Raw genomic sequence first — 21,103 nt, 5'->3', positions numbered from 1 at the left:
TCTAGTCCCGCCTGACAGCACCCGGCCCATATCCCTCCAAACCCTTCCTATTCAAAAACCCATCCAAATGCCTCTTAAATGTTGCGATTGTACCATGAGTTTCAGAGCCATAAGGTCATGCTGCAGCTGTACAAAACCCTGTTGTGGCTGCACTTGGAGTATTTTGTACAGTCCTGGTCACTCCATTATAGGAAGGATGTGGAAGCTTTGGAAAGGGTTCAGAGGAGATTTACTAGGATGTTGCCTGGTATGGAGGGAAGGTCTTATGAGGAAAGGTTGAGGGACTTGAGGCTGTTTTCATTAGAAAGAAAAAGGTTGAGAGGTGACTTAATTGAGACATATAAGATAATCAGAGGGTTAGAGCGGGTGGACAGTGAGAGCATATTTCCTTGATCGGTGATGGCTAGCACAAGGGGCCATAGCTTTAAATTGAGGGGTGATAGACATAGGATAGATGTCAGAAGTAGTTTCTTTACTCCTGAGAATAGTAGGGGTGTGGAACGCACTGCCTGCAACAGTAGTAGATTCACCAACTTTAAGGGCATTTAAATGGTTATTGGATAGTCATATGGATGAAAATGGAGTTGTGTAGGTTAGATGGGCTTCATGGATCAGTGGTGCTGGAAGAGCACAGCAATTCAGGCAGCATCCGAGGACAGGCAAAATCGACGTTTCGGGCAAAAGCCCTTCATCAGGAATAAAGGCAGAGAGACTGAAGCGTGGAGAGATAAGCTAGAGGAGGGTGGGGGTGGGGATAGAGTAGCATAGACTACAATAGGTCAGTGGGGAAGGAGATGAAGGTGATAGGTCAGGGAGGAGAGGGTGGAGTGGATAGGTGGAAAAGGAGCTAGGTAGGTCGGACAAGTCCGGACACGTCAGGGGATCGTGTTGCTGGAGGTTAGAAACTAGGATGAGGTGGGGGAAGGGGAAATGAGGAAACTGTTGAAATCCAAATGCTGCCTGAATTGCTGTGCTCTTCCAGCACCACTGATCCAGAATCTGGTTTCCAGCATCTGCAGTCATTGTTTTTACCTAGATGGGCTTCAGACTGGTTTCACAGGTTGGTGCAACATTGAGGGCTGAAGGGCCTGTACTGCGCTGTTACGTTCTGTGTTCTAAATCTCAACAATCCTGAAATGTGCATGCATCCTTTATCATCACTGTGTCAAGATCCGTTGTTAGTTAGTTTTTCAAGATCTGCAATAATTCCTAATGTACACCACCAACTCAAGGTGATTAAGTTCATATGGTTTCAGTTACTCTCTGATTTCCTCTCTAGAGTCAGTTTGCAGCTGTTGGTGAAACTGATCTGAAGACCCTAGACAGTGAGATCAGTGAACTGAGTGAGAAGTTCCAAAATGTTCAACAGTGCTGTCGGCAAATGGAAGCAGGTGTGTTAGGAAGGAGGTGTTGAATTTTTAGAAGTTCAGTACGAAGGTTCAGAAATGCCTTTAATTAATTAAACTTGTTTTCTTTCCTATTCTTTTCTTATGTGGTGGGACTTGGCCAGGCTGTAAAGATACGGAAGAGCAAGCACTTGTAGGGATTTGAATGCAAGAGTAAGAACTTTAAATTTGAAGTTTGGGAACCACTAGCAGTGTTGTTCAATAAGCATACGAGTGATAAAATCAGTTAGCACAGAAGGCCACATAGCCCATTGTGACTTTGACTCTTTGAAAGAGCTATCCAATCAGTGCTGTTCTGCTGCACTTCGAAGAAAAGATTTATGATCAAAAATAAAATATTATGACTCAATCTGTTCCAGATAAATTAGAATCAAAGGTAAAATGTAAAATTGCAAAACTATTTAGGTGCAGTCAATGCGTATTCTTATGTTATGAAGGAGAAGATGAAAATATATAAGAACATAGGCAAAAGTAGCAGGAGTAGGCTATTTGACCCATGAGGCCTAGCCAGCTGTTTGACAAGATTATGGTTGCTGTGCCCGAGCCCTCAATTTCTTTTTTCATCAGCTGAGCACACCTGTCAACTCAGATTTCAAATATCCATTGACTTCCTCCGTAATACTTTTAGTGATCTAGCCTCCACAACTCTGAGGGTTAAGAATTCCAGACATTCATTGCCCTCAGGGATAAGAAATTCCTTTGAACCACGGATTTAAATGAGTGTCCCCTTTTCTATAAGTACGTCCCCGGGTTTGAGATTCCACCACTAGCAGAAACATCATCTGAGCATCTATCTTGTCAAGCCCCCTCAGAATCACTCTTCAGTCTTCTAAATGTAATGAAAAAAGGCCTAATCTTCTTAGCTGTTCTTGATAAATTAATCCTGTTATCCCAGAATGGAGACTAATGAATCTCTTTTGAGCTGCTTTTAATGTCGGTATACCCTTTTTTAAATAGAGGGACTAAAACTGTGTACAGCACTCTCGGTTTTACTTCATTGACATCCTGTACAGTTGTAACCAGACACGTTTGTTGTTAAATTCCAACCTCCTAACATAAAGACCAAAATTCCATCTTGCCTTAATTACTTGCTGCACTCTTATGCTAACTTTTTTGTACTTCATGTTTAAGAACATCCAAACTCCCCATGTTGCACTTTTGTGGAGTCTCTTTGATTCTTCTGACCAAAGTGCATGACCTCTCAATTTCCTATGTTAAATTCCATCCGCAAAAACATTGCCCGTTCACACAGCCCATCAATATCCCCTTGGAGATTTGCTATGTCCTCATCAGAGCATGCCTAATATAGATGGTAAGTAATTGGTATCCTAGAAGTGTTCCTTGTGGCACTTAACTATATGTTTTTGCAATCTGACAAAGTCTCATTAATCCCAAATCTGTCTTTTATATGTTAACCAATCCTAATCCTCAATCCATGCTAAAATAATACCCCAGTTTCTGTGAGTTTCAGTCTTCTGCGAGAACCTTTTATCAAATACCTTCTGAAATTCCAAATACACAATTTACTGGTTTCCTTTATCAGTTCTACTTTGTTGTATCCTTGAGGAACTCTAACAAATTTGTTAAACATGATTTCCCTTTCACAAAACCATGTTGACTGTATAACTGTTAGCTTTTCTAAATGACCTGCTGTTTCATACTTAATATTGCATTTTCCCAATGATAGATGTTAGGTGAACTGGCCTATAGTTTGCTGCTTTCTGTCTCCCTTTGAACAGGGCATCACATAATAACTTTGCCATCTGCTGGAACTGTTCTGGAATCCAGTGAGGTTTGGAATATTTTGACCAATGTCTCCACTATCTCGGCAGCCACGTCCTTTTAAACCCTTGGACACAGGAACTCAAGTTCTGGCGACATACCTATCTTTAGCCCCTGTAGTTTGTCAAATACATTTTTGTGATAGACAGTGTTACAAAATCTTTTCTTTCATCAGAACCATGCTTATCTTTGAGATCATGATAGTTTGTCATCATGAAATCCGATCCAAAATATTGATTTAAATTATCTGCTATTTTCCATTCGCTATTGTCAGGTCCCAGTTGCATGTTCTAAAGGTGTTAGACTTACCATAACAGCTATCCTTTTATATATGAAGAAGTTCTTGCCAATTTGCTTTCATAATCAACTTTTTCCCTCTTTATTAACATTTAGTCATGGATGGTTGTTAAATAAACAAAAATCCTAATCCTCTGGCATGCCACTAGTTTTCACTGCTTTGTATGCCTTAGTTATTGACTGGATACTTTTCTTGACCAGCTTTATTAACCAAAGTGGGTCATCCTTCTCACTCAGTCCTTCGTTTTGATCAAAATAAGATTTTCCCTGAGCATTATGCTTATGTCTTCTAATGTGCATTCCTTGATCCTCCACTTAGTCCGTTCACACAACTTCTTCTTCATACCCCTGTATTGCCCTTATTTACGTTGAGTATTGGTTTGAGACCAGAGTTACTGTCCCTGAAATTGAATTTGAAATTCTACCACATTATGATCGCAACAACCTAAAGTATGTTAATTCTTATTAATCCTATCCTATTGCACATTATCATGATGATTGCTGTTATATAAAACTGACATATTCCATGGACTGAATTGGCTACCTTTTGTGATTGTTCTAGATTCTAGCCCTTTTAAAATCATAATTTGGAACATTGTGCAATTTTAGTTTATAGTTTCATAACCATAATGAACAGACTTTGAATGGATTGCAAAGAAAAGTGCAGAAGGATGATTTCAAATCTGAAATTTATTAGTGAAGGCTGAAAAGATGGATTCTTTTCTCTAAAAAAAAGTGGAGACTGAGGAGTTACTTGATGGATAAGAGATGATTTTGTTAGGGAAGGTTGGAAGAAAAAAGGTGTTTTCATTTGTGGAGTCTAAAATTAGAGATTGTCAAGCTCCTGTTCAGCTCAATGGGATTCTTCCTTAACCGTAGAGTTTTCAAGTGTATCATTCCTTCTTTGGGACAAACCCCTTTACTGTTCATTAACATTACTCTGAAGGCCCACGTACAAGAGAAAAGGTGGTTTGCTGGATTTATAACAATCCTGAATCTGGTGTAGATTATTGCCTAAAGTTTAGGCATGGAGCTGGTGTCATGCTCCTGACAAATATTCTCCAATCTCCCCTCACTGTATTTAATACATTTTTACAGCATCAGAACAACACAATTGATGTGGTTGTTGTTTGCAAAGATACGGGGATTAGTGATTGAACTTTTAAGGATGGGGATGATAACTACATGGGATAAATTTGGGAGGCCAACGGTATTTGAAAAGAATGAGCTTTCAACAATTTCAGATGACATAGAAATACAAAGGAAAACTGGATACTCAGCAGTATACTCTGAATAGGATTGAGATACAGGATAATCTTGGAGAGGCCATGACCCAAAGCTGCGAAGAAAGTTTTGCAGTTACACAAGACCTCAAAACCTTGGTGACGCAAAAGTGCCTCAAAAACAAGTTCTTTTGAATTATAAAAAATGAATTGGCCATGCTAAATTGACCATAGTAACCAGAGATGTGCAGGTTAGATGGATTAGCCATAGTAAATGCATGGTTACAGAGTAGGGGATGGGTCTAGGAAGCATGCATTTACTATGGCTAATCCATCTAACCTGCACATCCCTGGTTACTATGGTCAATTTAGCATTCGGAGGGTTAATGTGGAATGAATGGGCTGAATGATCTGCTTCCATACTGTAGGGGTTCTATGATACTGTCACAGTGTAGGGAAACATGGCTGCATTTTAGTAAAGAAATTTTCATTGAGCGCTTACTGGCAATTGAGAGAATGTTACTTGCTTTTTGATGAATTGTTGGTGAAGACAGGTCTGATAACTCCATTTGTATTTGAATTAGAACTTAAAGAGCTAAATAATTCGATGACAACCGAAGAAGTGTCTTTGGAAATTACAGCACTAAACCAAGAATGTGCATCACATCAAGAGAGACTGAAAAAAATCAAATCTGCAACCAACCACGTTGCGCCAGAGGATAAAGAAAAGGTGAAGATATTATTCAGCAGGTGTGCTATATATGGGCGGCACGGGATCCAGTGGTTAGCACTGCTACCTCACAGCGCTAGGGACCCAGGTTTGATTCCAGCCTTGGGCGACTGTCTGTGTGGAGTTTGCGCATTCTGCATGGGTTTGCTCCAGGTGCTCCGGTTTCCTCCCACAATCCAAAGTGCACACTGAGCAGGAAGGAACACTGGACTGCTGGGTGAGTGAGGCTTTATATTTGGGTGGTTGCTTTACTCGAAACACTACTCGGGTAGTGTCTCCCACCCGTCCTCCTACTCTAACCAAAAAAAGGTTCTGTGCACCAATTGGTAAGGTGACTGGTTTATTTATTTTGTTTTAGTTTTCACTGGTCTTGTTGGGAATTTAGAATAGTGGGAATGGAGGTTAGGGCAGTTAAATGTTCCTCCTGCAGAATGTGGGACGTAAGGGTCACCAGTAGTGTCCCTGCTGACTGCATCTGTGGGAAATGCACCCAACTCCAGCTCCTCAAAAGCTGCGTTAGAGAACTGGAGCAGGATGAACTTTGGATCATTTGGGAGGCAGAAGGGGCGGGGGGGGGAGCTTACCAAGAGTACGCAATGGGGAAATGGGTCTCTGGCACAGAGTTTGTTCCTGATGCTCAGAAGGGAAGGGGGAAGAGGAGCAGAACATTAGTCACTGGGAACTCCACAGTTACGGGGACAGACAGGAGGTTCTGTGGGAACGAGAGAGACTCACGATTGGTGTGTTGCCTCTCAGATGTCAGGGTTCGTGATGTCTCTTATCGTGTTTTCGGGATCCTTGAAGGGGACAGAGAGCAGCCCCAAGTTGTGGTCCACATAGGCACCAACAACGTAGGTAGGAAGAGAAATAGGGATTTAAAGCAGAAATTTAGGGAGCTAGGGTGGGAAGCTTAGAGCTAGAACATTCAGTTGTTATTTCTGGTCTGTTGCCCGTACCATATTGCAAGGAATAGGGAGAGAGGAGTTGAACACATGGCTACAGGGATGGTGCAGGAAGGAGGGTTTTAGATTCCTAGATAATTGGGGCTCTTTCTGGGATAGACGGGACCTCTACAAACAAGATGGTCTTCACCTGATCCAGAGGGGTACCACTATCCTGGGGGGGATATTTGCTAATGTTCTTTGGATGGGTTTTAACTAATTCAGCAGGGGATGGGAACCGAAATTGTATTTCGAGTATACAGTAGGTTGAGAGTACTGAAGTCAGAACTAAGATTTCAAGATTGCAATAGGGCACTGGCAGGCAAGAAGTTGGTTTGAAGTGTCTACTTCAATGGTGGGAGCATCCGGAATGAGGTGGGTGAACTTGCAGCATGGGTTGGTACCTGGGATTTCGATGTTATGGCCATTTCAGAGACATGGGTAGAGCAGGGACAGGAATGGTTATTGCAGGTTCCAGGATTTAGACGTTCATTGCATTGGTTTTCATGCAGGAGAAGGATATGGAGGATAGTGAGATGTGTGTGGAGCCTGCTAATATGCTGAGATCAAAAAAGTAGTAGTGCTGGGTCTCTTGAAGAGCATTAAGATTGATATGTCCCCTAGGCCCAGGTTATTAAGAGACAACAGAGCAGATTGCTGAGATCTTGAACAAGATCTTTCAATGTTCCCTAGCTATTGGAGAGGTCCTGGAGTGCTGGTGAGTAGCTAATGTTGTTCCTCTGTTCAAGAAGGATCTAGAGATAATCCAGGAATCTATAGACCGGTCAGTTTCACATCAGTGGTTGGGATGCTATTGGAGAGAATTCTTAGGGTTAGGATTAATGCGCAATTGGAAAAGCATGATCTAACTAGGGACAGTTAGCATGGCTTTGTGCAGGGCAGGTCATGTTTTATTAACTTGATTGAATTTTTTGAGGAAGTGACAAAGGTGATCGATCAGAGTAGAACAGTGGATGTTGTCTACATGGATTTTAGTAAGGCTCATCCTGAAGATTAAGATGCATGGGATCCTCAGTGACTTTACCATTGGATTCAGTATTGGTTTGCCAGTGGAAGCCTGAGAGTAGGAAGGGTGTCTTTCTGGCTGGTGGTCTGTGATTAGTGGTGTTCCACACCGATCTGTACTGTGTCTTCTGCTGTGTAATATATATAAATGACTTGGATGAAAACATGGATGGGTGGATTAGTAACCTTGTAGATGACACAAAGATCAGTGGAGTTGTAGCTCATGTAGAAGTTTGTGAAAGAATATAGTGGGATATGGATCAGTTGCAGGCATGGGTAGAGTAATGGCAGATGGAGTTAATCCAGGCTAGTTTGAGATGTTGCACTTTGGGAGTTCAAATGTTAAGGGAAAGTATGCTGTTAATGGCAGGACTCGTAACAGCATTGGTGTACCTTGGAGTCCAGGTCCATAGCACCCTGAAAATGGCCAGACCAGTATAGATGGTGGTTAAAAAAAAGGTGTATGTCATGCTTCATTGGTCGGGGTGTTGAGTGCAAGAGTCAGCATGTCATGTTGCAGCTTTATAAGACTTCAATTAGGCTGCTCTTAGAGTATTGCATTCAATTCTGGTTGCCACATTGCAGGAACGATGTGGAAGCTTTGGAGAGAGTACAGAAGAGATTTACCAGGATGCTACCTGGGTTAGAAGATATGGCTAAAAAGACCAGGGTTGTTTTGTCAGGAGCAGCAGAGGGTGAGGGGAAGACTTTACAAAGTCTATAAAATTATGAGATGCATGGATAGGGTTGACAGAATCTTTTTCCCAGAGTTGAAATGTCTAATACTACGGAGCAAGCATTTAAGGTGAGAGGGGAAAAGTTCAAAGAAGATTTGAGGGACAAGTTTTCGCACAGAATGTGGTAGGTGTATGGAACACATTGCTAAGGGTGGTGAGGGAGGCAGATATGATAGGGGTGTTTAAGGGGCTTTTAGATAAGCACATGAGTATGCAAGGAATGAAGGAAAATGGACCAAGGACAGGCAAAAGGGATTAGTTTAATTTGGTGTCATGTTAAGCACAACATTATGGGCCGAAGGGCCTGTTGCTGTGCTGTATAGCTTTATGTTCTAAATCCATTTCTCTAATCTTTCCTTGGATCTAAAATCCCTCATTCCTGGGATCATTCTAGAAAATCTCCTTTGCACTCACACCAGGGCTTTAACATCCTTCCTTAAATAAAGTGCCCAGAACTGAATATGCTATTCCAAATGTGGCCTGACCAATGATTTGTATGAAGGGCTTTTGCCCGATTTTCAGCTCCTTGGATGCTGCCTGACCTGCTGTGCTTTTCCAGCACCACTCTGATCTCTACAATGATTTATAGAGGTGTAGCATCACTTCCTTACATTTATACCGCTACCTCTCTTTATAAACTCAAGAATCCTGTAAGCCTTCTTAACAACTGTTTCAACCTACCTGGCCACCTTCAGAGAATTATGCATGTGAACTCTTGAGATTCATCTGCTCTTGTACTCCCCTCAAAGTTGTATTATTATTCAGCCTGTATTGTCTGTGTTTTTCTACCAAAATGCATAACCACATTTCTCTGCATTGATTTTCTCTTGCCAGGTGTCTGCCCTTTTGACCAACTTGTAAATGTCCCTCCGAAACCACTCAGTATCATCCTCACAATTCACTATCCTCCCTAGCTTAGTATCGTATATACATTTAGAGATTTTACCCTCAACGCACATCTCCAAATCATTTATATAAATTAGAAAAAGCAAGGGTCCCAATACTGATCCCCGTGGAACTCCACTTTGAACTTGTCTCCAATCTGGAAAAATGTCCATCTACAAATACACTCTGTTTCCTATCTTTTAGCCAACTTTTAGTCTATGCTGCGAATTGACAACACTTACTACACAAATACTTATACAGGATTCAGGAACTGTCCTGAAATTTCTACATAGTACACAATAGGTTAAATCAGCTCGCCATTCCTGTATTTGTTAACCTTATTATTACATTTTTAAAAACTTAACAATACTAATAAAGGTTACAACATTTAATAAAGTCTTGCTAGTACAAATAAATCTGACATTCTTGAGGCCTAACTTGTCTTACTCAAATAGCCTACCTGCATGGACATAGTATAATCCTTTATTTTAAATACTTGATTCAATCAGGTGTAGACAGCAGGGATCGAGTCAATCCTTTGGAGAGTATAAAGGCAGTAGAAGTATACTTAAGAAGGATATCAGGAGGGCACAACAGGGACAAAAAGTTTAACTAGATAGAGAATAGGACCCCTTAAAGATCAGCAAAACAGCCCATTTGTGGAACTGCAGGAGATGGGTGGGATACTAAACTAGTATTTTGTATTTGCTGTGGTGAAGGATATGGAAGCTAGAGAACCTGGGGAAATAAATAATGATATCTTGAAAAATGTCCATATGGATGTAGGTTTGCTCGCTGAACTGGAAGGTTTGTTTTCAGCTGTTTCGTCACCATATTAGGTAACACCTTCAGTGAGCCTCCGAATGAAGCACTGGTGGTGTAGCCTACTTTTTATTTATATGCTTGAGTGTCCTTGGGTTGGTGACGTCATTTCAATGGTGATGTCATTTCCTGTTCTTTTTCTTAGAGGGTCCATATTATATCCGTAATTACAGAGGAAGAGGTGCTGGACATATTAAAATGTATTGTTATGACACTGGGTAAATCCTTCTGCTGATTTGGACCAGGCCCACAGAAAAGCTGACCTTGCCTCAGAATCTGTTAAAGTATGAGTGACCAAGAACTACAAAACCCCTTCAATGTAAAGATAAAATTTAACAATTTATTCTTTAACTCCAAGAAACACAAGAAAATTAAACAACAACTGTCTACACGGTAATCCTCCTTTGTGTGATCAATTTATCTTCCTCCCACTCCAAAACAGCATACTGATCCGATAAAGCCTCCGATTAAGTTGAAGAAAACATTCAGATTTCAAAACCAGCCAGTTGTCTCTTTTCTCTTGGTATCTTTGTCTGTACTTTCCTGGGTCTTTTCTTCAGTCTTCTGTTTCACAAATTTCATATGCAAAGGTACCTTTAAGTGAGCAATTCTGAAGGCCGTCTGTGTTTGTTAATGCTCTTTGCTTGTCTGGTCAATGGTTCAAAATGCCCAATATATACCCCAAAACATCAGGCTATCTCATTGGTCTCATGTCATCCAAAACTGTAAAATTCAAATTCGATTGGATTTTGGTATCTTGGGGCATAATTTAAACTGATTGGTCAAATTCGAATTTGTTGTGTAACATAGCAACAAAGCTCCAACTATTTGTTTTCACACCCAAATGTTACCTTTTTAAATTGTTTAGCACTTTCAGTCAGCCCTTGCCAGCTTCCTCTCTCTCTTAAAAGTACAGTAGACATCTACACCTTCATAACAGCATTAAGGTGTCTAATCTGGTGTACCCTAGAACTGTGTGGAAAGCTCGGGAAGTGATTGCTGTGCCCCTTGCTTTGTATCAACGATAGCCACAGGTGAGGTGCTGAAGACTGGAGGTTGGCTAACATAGTGTCACTATTTAAGAAAGGTGGTAAAGAAAGGCCAGGAAACTATAGGCCGGTGAGCCTGCCACTGGTAGTGGGCACGCTATTGGAGGAGATCCTGAGAGACAGGATTTAAATATATTTGCAATGGCAGAGTCTGATTTGGGATAGTCAGCATGGCTTTGTGCGTGGGAAATCGTGTCTCATTAATTCAATTGACTTTTTCAAAGAAGTAACGAAAATGATTGATGAAGGCAGAGCAATGGATGTGATCTTTATGAACTTCAGTAAGGCATTTGACAAATGGTTAGCAAGGTTAGATCACATGAAATACAGGGAGAACTAGCCATTTGTATATAGAACTGGCTCAAAGGTAGGAGACAGAGGGTTGGATGTAGGTTGCTTTTCAGACTGAAGGCCTGTGACCAGAGGTAAGCCACAAGGATTGGTGCTGAGTACACTGCTTTTTGTCATTTATGTCAATTATTTGGAGGTGAACATAGTAAGTTTGCAGATGACACCAAAATTGGTGTAATGGACAGTGAAGACAGTTATCTCCGAGTTCGATCAGATGGGCCGTTGGGCTGAGGAGTGGCAGGTGAAGTTTAACTTCGATAAATGTGAGGTGCTGCGTTTTAGAAAGGCAAATCTGAGCAGGACTTATACACTTAATGGTAAGGTCCTGGAGGGTGTTGCTAAACAAAGAGATCTTGAAGTGCAAGTTCATAGTTCCTTGAAAGTAGAGTCGCAGGTAGTGAAGAAGGTGTTTGGTATGCTTTCCTTTATTGATCAATGCATTGAGTGTAGGAGTTGGGAGGTCATTTTGTGACTGTACAGGACATTGGTTAGGCCACTTTTAGAATACTGCATTCAATTTTGGTTGCCATTCTATAGGAAGGATGTCCTTAAATTGTTAGAAATAAGAACTTGAACAGATAGTGGATGCCCCAAGAGCTGGAGATGCTTAGTAAAAAAACAAATATCTTTTCATTTTCTTTGATCTGACTAGGTTTATAACGAACGGAAGTTTTATGTGAAAGAATGGAAGCAAAGGAAGAGAATGGTGAGTATTTTTTTTAAATTAAGTAGAAAGAAGGATTCATATTAGCATTTGGGGCGCAGGGGTGGTTCTGGACCACTGGAAATAAAGGAATTGGTTAGGTCAGGGATTATTGAAGGTTTCATTTGAGATTGGAGACTATGGGAAGCAGGGATCAGGTCACTCATGTATGCTGTTATTGGTCTTTCACTGTTGCCGTCACCAAACTGATTTAAGTATTTAATGCTGTACATTGTGGAAATGCAGTAGCCACAGGGAGCCCATGATTCTAATGACATTATAGCTGGGATGGAAAGAATATTCTAGTAATCTAATATAGTTCTCCAGAGTCAAACCATAAGTACCAATGGTTTGTCTCAGTCGCCAAAATAACCACCAACAAAAACAGAAATTGCTGGAAAAGCTCAGCAGATGTGGCAGCATCTGAGGTGAGAAATCGGTTAACGTTTCAGGTCCAGTGATCCTTTTTCAGAACTGATGGTAGCTAGAAAAAAAAATGTTTTTTCTGCAAAAGAAAGGGTGGGGGGAGGCAGTAAGGAGTAAACAATTGGTGGAAATAGAGCCCAAAGAGAGAGAAGAACCGTTGATCAGCCTCGGAGCATGAATACTATTAATAAGGGCTGTTAGTGGCTAACAGAGGGTTGAGTGTAGTAGTAGAACATGTAATAACAAGATCTGGTGCCTGGGGGTTGGGGCAAGGGAATGGGAATAGATGCCTCAAACACTAAAGTTGTTGAACTTGATATTGAGTCCCGAAGGCTGTAGTGTTCCCAAGTGGAAAATGAGGTGCTGCTCCTCCTGCTTGTGCTGAGCTTCGCTGGAACACTGCAGCAAACTGGAGACCCAGAGATATAGGCCAGAAAATAGGGTGGTGTTGAAGTGGCAGACAAATGGAAGCTCAGTCTTTTTTGTGGACAGAATGTAAATGTTCTACGAAGCGGTCACCCAGTCATTGTTTCCCCAAGGTAGAGGAGACCACATTGTGAGCAGCGAATACAATAGACTAGATTGAGTGAAGTGTAGTTAAATTGCTGCTTCACCTCATAGGTATGTTTGGACCCTGGATACTGAGGAGGGAGGAAGTAAACGTGGCAGATGTTATACCTTCTACAGTTGCAGGGGAACATGAATGGGGCTGTGGGGGTTATGTTGGGAGTGAAGGAGGAGTGGATCAGGATGTCCCGAAAGGAATGCATCTTGCTGAAGGCTGACAAGAGGAGAGGGGAGGGGGATATGTATCTGGTGGTGGCATCCTGCTGGAGGTGGTGGAAATGGTGGCTAAATATCCTCCGGATGTGGATGCTGGTGGGAAGGTAGGTAAGGTCAAGGGGACCCTATCGCTGTTGTGGGAAGGAAGAGGGGGTAAAGGCTGAAGTGTGGGAAATGGGTCAGCCAAAATAGCCAACCTTTTTCCCTTTTGTACTATCATCCAAATAAGAGACTTTCACAAGGTTTCTTTAATTAACTCAAAAATAATCTGTTTATTCTAAAATAAAGCTTTGCATGGCTGTTTTTCTATAATCAGTTGGTTTAAATTTACATTTAATGGGTGGGTTACATGGGTGGGTTACGCTTCGGCGGGTCGGTGTGGACTTGTTGGGCCGAAGGGCCTGTTTCCACACTGTAAGTAATCTAATCTAATCTAATCTAATCTAATCTTAAATTGTTGACTTCATTCCTTCATAAAAAGACTAATCCAGAAAGCATCCTAGCAATTCAGTATCTTCCAGTTTTCCACATAGTCCATAAATATAGATATGTGCTTTCAATAATGGGCGTCAGTCAAGGTCCTTCCAATATTTAAATAAACAAGTAGTGTGGGTGCTGGAGAAACTCAGTAGGTTTGTGAAAATAGAAGCAGAGTTAATGTTTCGAGTCTAAAATTATTCTTGCATGGAGCTCATTTGAAGAAAATTCACATCAGACTAGAAGTGTGAACTCTGTTTCTCTCTCCATAAATGCTGTCAGACTTACTGAATTTCTCCAGCACTTTGTTTTTATTTGCAACATTTAATTTGGTTTCAAAACCAAGTATTGTGAATAAATCCAATGTTTCTACATGTCTGGTTGAGATTCTGTGAATGGATGCTATCTTGGGAGTTAGTATTTTCTCATTTTGTTCAGGTTTGTGATTTGACTGATGCAGTTCTGGAAGGGTACCCCAAGAGCAGGAAGCAATTTTACGTAAGTTTAAAAAAAACTCTCATCATTTCTAACTGTGTCAAGATTGATTGCATCTAGTGGAGTTTAGGATACTGCAGTCTGTTTGGCAGTAAAATCATTGTTGATCCACAGGAAGCCATGCTCATTTGTTTTGACTACATCGTTAGACAGGAGGATATATTTATTTGAATACGTTTTTATGTACGAGGGCAGCATCTGTATCACCATATTTACAGATTCCAGCCTAGCCATTGGTCTTATTTTCTGCACTTAGTCATAGTCATAGAGATGTACTGCACAGAAACAGACCCTTCAGTCCAACTTGTCCATGCTGACCAGATATCCCAACCTAATCTAGTACCTTTTGCCAGCACTTGGCCCATATCCCTCCAATTCATATACCCATCTAGATGCCTTTTAAATGTTGTAATTGTTCCAACCTCCACCACTTCTTCTGGCAGTTCATTCCATACACTCAACAGTCTCTATGTGAAAAAGTTGTCCCTGAAGTCCCTTTTAAATCTTGCCCCTCTCACATTAAACCTAACCCCCTTGAGTTATAGACTCTCTACCTTGCGGAAAAGACCTTGGCTTCTGCAGCTTCTGAATGGCTAAATTGCACTGAACTCTATCTTTGCTGTTTTCCTCATTAAAACACATTTTCCCTCTGGTACGGCCCTCATCTCCAAACCTCAAGTCTGAGACACACGAAATTGAACAGATATGGCACAAACCAAGTTTAGCTGTTTGTCACCAGATCTTGCAGGACCACTTGAAACACAACTAGTCCTGCTGTCTTCTGCCAAAACTGCTGACTATTCCAGTATCAACCTGAATGCTAAGATAGCTGCTTTTCTCCATGACAAACAACATTAATCCCAAATCCCTGCTTCTCTCACTCTAACCTCTGAGTACGGACTTCTTTGTATTAACATTGAGACTATCCATTCAATTGCCTCTGTCCTCCTGTTTCCAACTTAAATTTGCATCATGCTCTAGTATTTTTTCCTGTTTCCCTTCAGTGCTACAAGTCACTTGCTCCATCTATCATAGTTTTGTCAAGTTTTTAATCACCTGAATTTCCTTTCTGATTCTTATTTTAGCTAATATTGTTAGTGGTTCACTCTGATTTCACTCCCTAATGGCATTGTGGGTCTACCTACACTAGATGGACTGCGGCCATTCAAGAAGGCACGTCACCACCACCACCAAGGGGCATTTGGGGATGAGCAATAAATGCTGGCCAGTCAGTGCTTCCCATCCCACGAATGAATTTGAAAAATAAATTTAGTGCTGTCTCCTTCCCCTTTAAGTATGCTATCATCACTGCTGTTTTTAGAAAAAAGTCTTCAATGAATTTATCTTCACACTAAATTCCCATTTCTAAACTTGCCTCCTCTTTAAAGTCATAGAGTTGTACAGCACAGAAACAGACCCTTCAGTCCAACTCGTCCAACCAATATCCTAAATTACTTTCGCTCCATTTGCCAGCCTTTGGCCCATATCCCTCAAAACCATTCTTATTCATATACCCATACAGATGCCTTATAAATGTTGTAATTGTACCAGCCTCCACCGCCTCGCCAGGCAAGTCATTCTACGCACTACCTTCTGCGTGATAAGGTTGCCCTTCAGGAGCCTTTTGAATCTTTTCTCCCTCTCCTTATATGAGTGTAGGTCTTCTAGATAGTGAGTGAGTGAGGTTTGGTGAAGTAATAGTAACACGGAAAAGGCAAATTAATCAAATATGCATTTTGCATTTGTCTTCATTTTAGAGGATATATGTAACATCCCAGAAATTGCTGTAAATCAGACTATGAAAAGGAACAAGTAACTTGAGTTTAACTCATCAGTCATCAGTCATAGAGCTTGGCTATTCGTTGCGCCTCAAATCAAATAATTGGTGGCAGGTGATAAGCACAATTGCAGTTACCTGGGAAAGGAAATTTGTTTGAAAAAACTCTGATCAATCATGTCACTTGATGTTGTTGAAGTAGTTTGGTTATATAATTTTGGTTTTAATTTTCAAAAATTCCCTAGATTCCAAAAAGGTCCCATCAGAATGGAAAATGTATCTGCTCAAGAAAGGAGGGAAACAAAAAGCAGAAAGCTACAGGCCAGTTAACCCAAGTAGGAAAAATGTTACACTTCGTTATAGTGGAGGTTATTAGAGAGAGTTTAGTCTAAATGCAGCCAGGCAAGTCAGTATGGTTTTATGAAAGGAAATTCATGTTTGACTAATTTATTAGAATTCTTTGAGGAAGCAACGAGCAGTATAGATAAAGAGGAATCCTTGGATGCACTCTACTTAGATTTTCAGAAGGCATTTAACTAGATGCCACATCAAACATTCTGTGTAAAATAAAAGCTCGATTAACGTATTAGCATGGATGGATTGGTTGTCTAATTAGTTGGCTAATGGGAAGCAGAGGCTGAATCCCTAAACACACTCAACATAGTCAAATGGATTAGGAGAAAGTGAGGACTGCAGATGCTGGAGGTCAGAGCTGAAAATGTGTTGCTGGAAAAGCGCAGCAGGTCAGGCAGCATCCAAGGAGCAGGAGAATCGACGTTTCGGGCATGAGCCCTTCTTCAGAAGGGCTCATGCCCGAAACGTCGATTCTCCTTCTTGGATGCTGCCTGACCTGCTGTGCTTTTCCAGCAACACATTTTCAGCTGTAGTCAAATGGATGCCTTGTATTGTGGAATAGTATTCCACATGGGACAGTCAAGAGATTGTCAAAATTATAATTATGTTGTTGATGTATGAATCCCTTTTGGAATCTACTTCAATAACATCTCTCTTGGTTTTTAATATAGGAGGAAATTGGGATAGAAACAGATGAAGATCATATGGTCACAGTACCAGACTTATGAAGAATAAAGTTGTAAAAGAAAATGGCAACACAACCAAAGTTTTATGTAAATACAAAAGCTATCCCAGGATGTTTTCTGCCCAATTTATTGCATCAAAAATTGATGAGTCTTCTGTTTGGCTACTGAATGTTGCTGGCATAGAAGCTGCTGTGAAATCTATTCATTTTCCAAGTGTTGCTTTATCCAATCATACTGAGATGATATTGCTATATTTTTTATTTCAACAGGAAGATAACTAGATCTTGCCCAACCATATTCAGAATTTCACTGATCATTTGTTTTCAACTGCTTTTGGAGATCTTATCAGGAGTGCAATTCATTTTTGTTTTGGTCAAGTTAGCATAGCCCTGTTGTAATGAACAACACCCAGTTTGTAGAAATTGCCTGTGCATTAGATCCATTACTAGATCCACTTCATATTTATAGCTTTGAAAAAGAATGGCTTTGAATCTAAATGAGTAATTTGCTTGGATGTGGAGCTGGACCTTGACTTATTAAACATCAATAATAAAGTTTTGGCTAATCATTTTGACTCAAGCCAGATTATTGGTGGCAGGTAATAAAAACATTGGTCTACTGTCCGTCAACATTATCTTTTTATAGACTTGTACTGTTACGTTTTCTGTTAGCTCAAAAGATTTTGTCATGTAGCTGATACAGATTTCTGTGTTAAACTTATTAACAAAAGTTACAACATTGTACATGTTACTGTTTTTCAGAATAAAATACTGTAAAATGTATGTTTTGGTTCTGTTGTTATAGATATATACTTAAGTTAAATGAAAACACCTTTACATTTTCAAAATGACAAAGTTTTGTTATTTTATAAAAGAAACCCTGACATCCAGTAGACGATCTTGCCAGGCTGGAGGACAGAAAAGGAGAAGTTTGATCTGCAGAGATTTGAAAGTAGGAATAGGATTTACACGCATTTGGAAAAAGCATGGCCTAATTAGGGACAGTCAACATGACTTTGTGTGGGACAGGTCATGTCTTAGTAACTTGATGATTGTTTTGCTTTGAGGAGGTGACTAGGGTCATCATAGAAAGGAGGAGGAAGCCTTTCAGCCCTTCGAGCCCGCTCCACCATCCATCACAATCGTGGCTGATGGTCCAACTCAATAGCCTAATGCTGTTTTCTCCCCATACCCTTTGGCCCCATTTGCCCCAAATGCTAAATCTAGCCACCTCTTGAATACATTCAATACATCAACTAATCCTGATGAAAGGCTTATGCCCAAAACATTGACTCCTCTGCACCTCAGATGCTGCCTAACCTGCTGTGCTTTTCCAGCGCTACACTTTTCAACTCTACCCTGTCTGGTCCTGTTAGAATTTTATAAGTCTGTATGAGATTCTATGGAAAATAAAGAACATGAAAGCATGGGAAGGGTTAAAGCATGTAGACCACTGGCAATCTGTGGCCTGTGGAAGGCAGGATGGAATAAGAACAGTGGAATGCTCTTACACCAATTAGCAGAGTAAGGTTAAGGCTGAAAGATCACTATGGCGAGATGAGATTACACAAGTAATAAAGCAAGTTTCTCTGTTACTATGACAGGATTGGGACCATAAATATTTGGGACATGACATTAAAATATCTAATTAATAGTTAGTAGAGTCAGCTTGTGACAGGTGACTATTGTAATAGGTGGAATAGCTAAATATCTATCATGACAGGTTAGTCTGGAATGGAAGATCACTGTAGCAGAGTTAGCAATAAATATCTAACTGTGACATTAGGATAACATATAGTAGAATGTACAACTGAAGAGATAATGGGAACTAACATCACTGGTTTATTGTGTAGCTAGAGTGAGGTACTTTGGTTAATATAGTTGGACATGCTGAATAAGCTAACAGAAACATGATTAAAAAAAATATAAAAATCCACAGACCCTGAGGTTCGTGGGCATTCGAGAATCTGCTTTCTCAGTGTCACGGTTGTTTGTTTGCAAATAAAAGACCTACTTCTTGAAGAACTCACTGCGTCTCCTGGTGAATTTCTATATTTTCTCCACGACAAATTTGGTGCTGCGAGCAGGGTGGTGCAGAGACCCACCTGGACAGAGGGCAGCAGTAACAGGGCACTTCTTTGTCCACGGGGGCCATTCCCGAGACTGACAGAATAAGGGTACTCAACAAAAAAAAGTTAGCATTTTTGCTGTGATTTCGGACTATATTCTGCTGGCTTGGAGTGGTCCTTGGGGACTCCTAGTTGTGGGAACCTGCCAGAGGGTCTCTCCAATCCAAGATCCAAAGGCGAAGGGTATTGTTGCTGAAGGAGACATGGAGAATTGGTCAAGAAAACTGCACCGTGGGATAAGGGGTGAGTAAGAATAGAAAGTAGCAATTAGAGTTTTAGAGATGTACAGCATGGAAACAGACCCTTCGGTCCAACCCATCCATGCCGACCAGATATCCCAACCCAATCTCGTCCCACCTGCCAGCACCTTTGCCAACCTCCAGTCTTCCGGCACCTCATCTGTGACCATCGATGATACAAGTATCTCAGCAAGAGGCCCAGCAATCACTTCTCTAGCTTCCCACGGAGTTCTCGGGTACACCTGATCAGGTCCTGGGTATTTATCCACCTTTACCCGTTTCAAGACATCCAGCACTTTCTCCTCTGTAAACTGGACATTTTGGTCACCATCTATTTCTCTACAGTCTATATCTTCCATATCCTTTTCCAGAGTAAATACTGATGTAACATACTCCTTTAGTATCTCCCCCATTTTCTGTGGTTCCACACAAAGACCGCCTTGCTGATCTTTGAGGGGCCCTATTCCCTCCCTAGTTACCCTCTTGTCCTTAATGTATTTGTAAAGACCCTTTGAATTCTACTTAGTTCTATTTGCCAAAGCTGTTTCATGTCCCCTTTTTGCCCTCCTGATTTCCCTCTTAAGTATACTCCTATTTCCTTTATACTCTTCTGAGGACTCACTCGATCTATCCTGCCTGTACCTTACATATGCTTCCTTCTTTTTCTTAACCAAATCCTCAATTTCTTTCGTCATCCAGCATTCCCTATGCCTACCAGCCTTACCTTTCACCCTGACAGTAATATAGTTTTTCTGGATTCTCGTTATCTCATTTTTGAAGACTTCCCATTTTCCAGCGTCCCTTTACCTGCAAACATCTGTCCCCAATCAGCTTTCTTGCATAATACCGTCAAAATTGGCCTTTCTCCAATTTAGAACTTCAACTTTTAGATCTGGTATATCCTTTTCCATCTCTATTTTAAATCTAATTGAATTATGGTCGCTGGCCCCAAAGTGCTCCCCCACTGTCACCTTAGCCACCTCCCCTGCCTTATTTTCTAAGAGTAGGTCAAGTTTTGCACCTTTTCTAGTAGATACATCCACATACTGAATCAGAAAATTGTCTTGTAAGCACTTAACAATTCCTCTCCATCTAAACCTTTAACACTATGACAGTCCCAGTCTATGTTTGGAAAGTTAAAATCCCCTATCATAACCACCCTATTATTCTTACAGATAGCTGAGATCTCCTTACAAGTTTGTTTCTCAATTTCCCTCTGACTATGAGGGGGTCTATAATACAATCCCAGTAAGGTGATCATCCCTTTCTTATTTCTCAGTTCCACCCAAATAACTTCCTTGATGTATTTCCGGGAATATCCTCTCTCAGCACAGCTGTAATGCTATTCCTTATCAAAAATGCCACCCCCCTCCTCTCTTGCCTCCCTTTCTATCCTTCCTGTAGCATTTGTATCCTGGAACATTAAGCTGCCAATCCTGCCCATCCCTGAGCCATGTTTCTGTAATTGCTATGGTATCCCAGTCCCATTTTCCTAACCATGGCCTGAGTTCATCTGCCTTCCCTGTTTACGCCCCTTGCATTGAAATAAATGCAGTTTAATTTATTAGTCCTACTCCCTGCCTGCCCTGACTGATTGACTTGCTTCTGTTCTCAGCTGTACCCGTCTCAGATTGATCTCTTTCCTCACTATCTCCCTGGGTCCCACCCTCCTATACACCAGCTCCTCAGCCATGCATTCATCTGCTCTATCCTCCTATTCCTGCCCTCACTAGCTTGTAGCACTGGGAGTAATCCAGATGTTACTACTCTCGAGGACCTTTTTAAA

At 40.9% G+C, this 21,103-nt stretch overlaps 1 protein-coding gene across 3 annotated transcripts in view; it reads left to right on the top strand.

Annotated features, from left to right (window-relative positions):
• The window catches only part of LOC122565526 (PSMC3 interacting protein), a 38,472-nt gene extending 20,228 nt beyond the window's left edge, over positions 1 to 18,244 (top strand). Inside the window, exons 4-8 of one of the 3 annotated variants that reach the window (XM_043721582.1) lie at positions 1,280 to 1,391; positions 5,293 to 5,438; positions 11,902 to 11,955; positions 14,077 to 14,136; positions 17,220 to 18,244. In XM_043721582.1, the coding sequence (XP_043577517.1) occupies positions 1,280 to 1,391; positions 5,293 to 5,438; positions 11,902 to 11,955; positions 14,077 to 14,136; positions 17,220 to 17,231 (384 nt within the window). In that variant the 3' untranslated portion in view covers positions 17,232 to 18,244. Of the gene's footprint in view, positions 1 to 1,279; positions 1,392 to 5,292; positions 5,439 to 11,901; positions 11,956 to 14,076; positions 14,137 to 16,155; positions 16,615 to 16,935 lie in introns of those variants that run through there. The other 2 variants (XM_043721581.1, XM_043721580.1) reach the window with 2 other exon arrangements.
• Positions 18,245 to 21,103: the final 2,859 nt, after the last annotated feature.

This window comes from Chiloscyllium plagiosum, chromosome 31, assembly GCF_004010195.1.
Source record: "Chiloscyllium plagiosum isolate BGI_BamShark_2017 chromosome 31, ASM401019v2, whole genome shotgun sequence".
NCBI classification, from domain to species: Eukaryota; Metazoa; Chordata; class Chondrichthyes; order Orectolobiformes; family Hemiscylliidae; genus Chiloscyllium; species Chiloscyllium plagiosum.
This window is presented reverse-complemented; position numbering and strand designations above follow the sequence as displayed.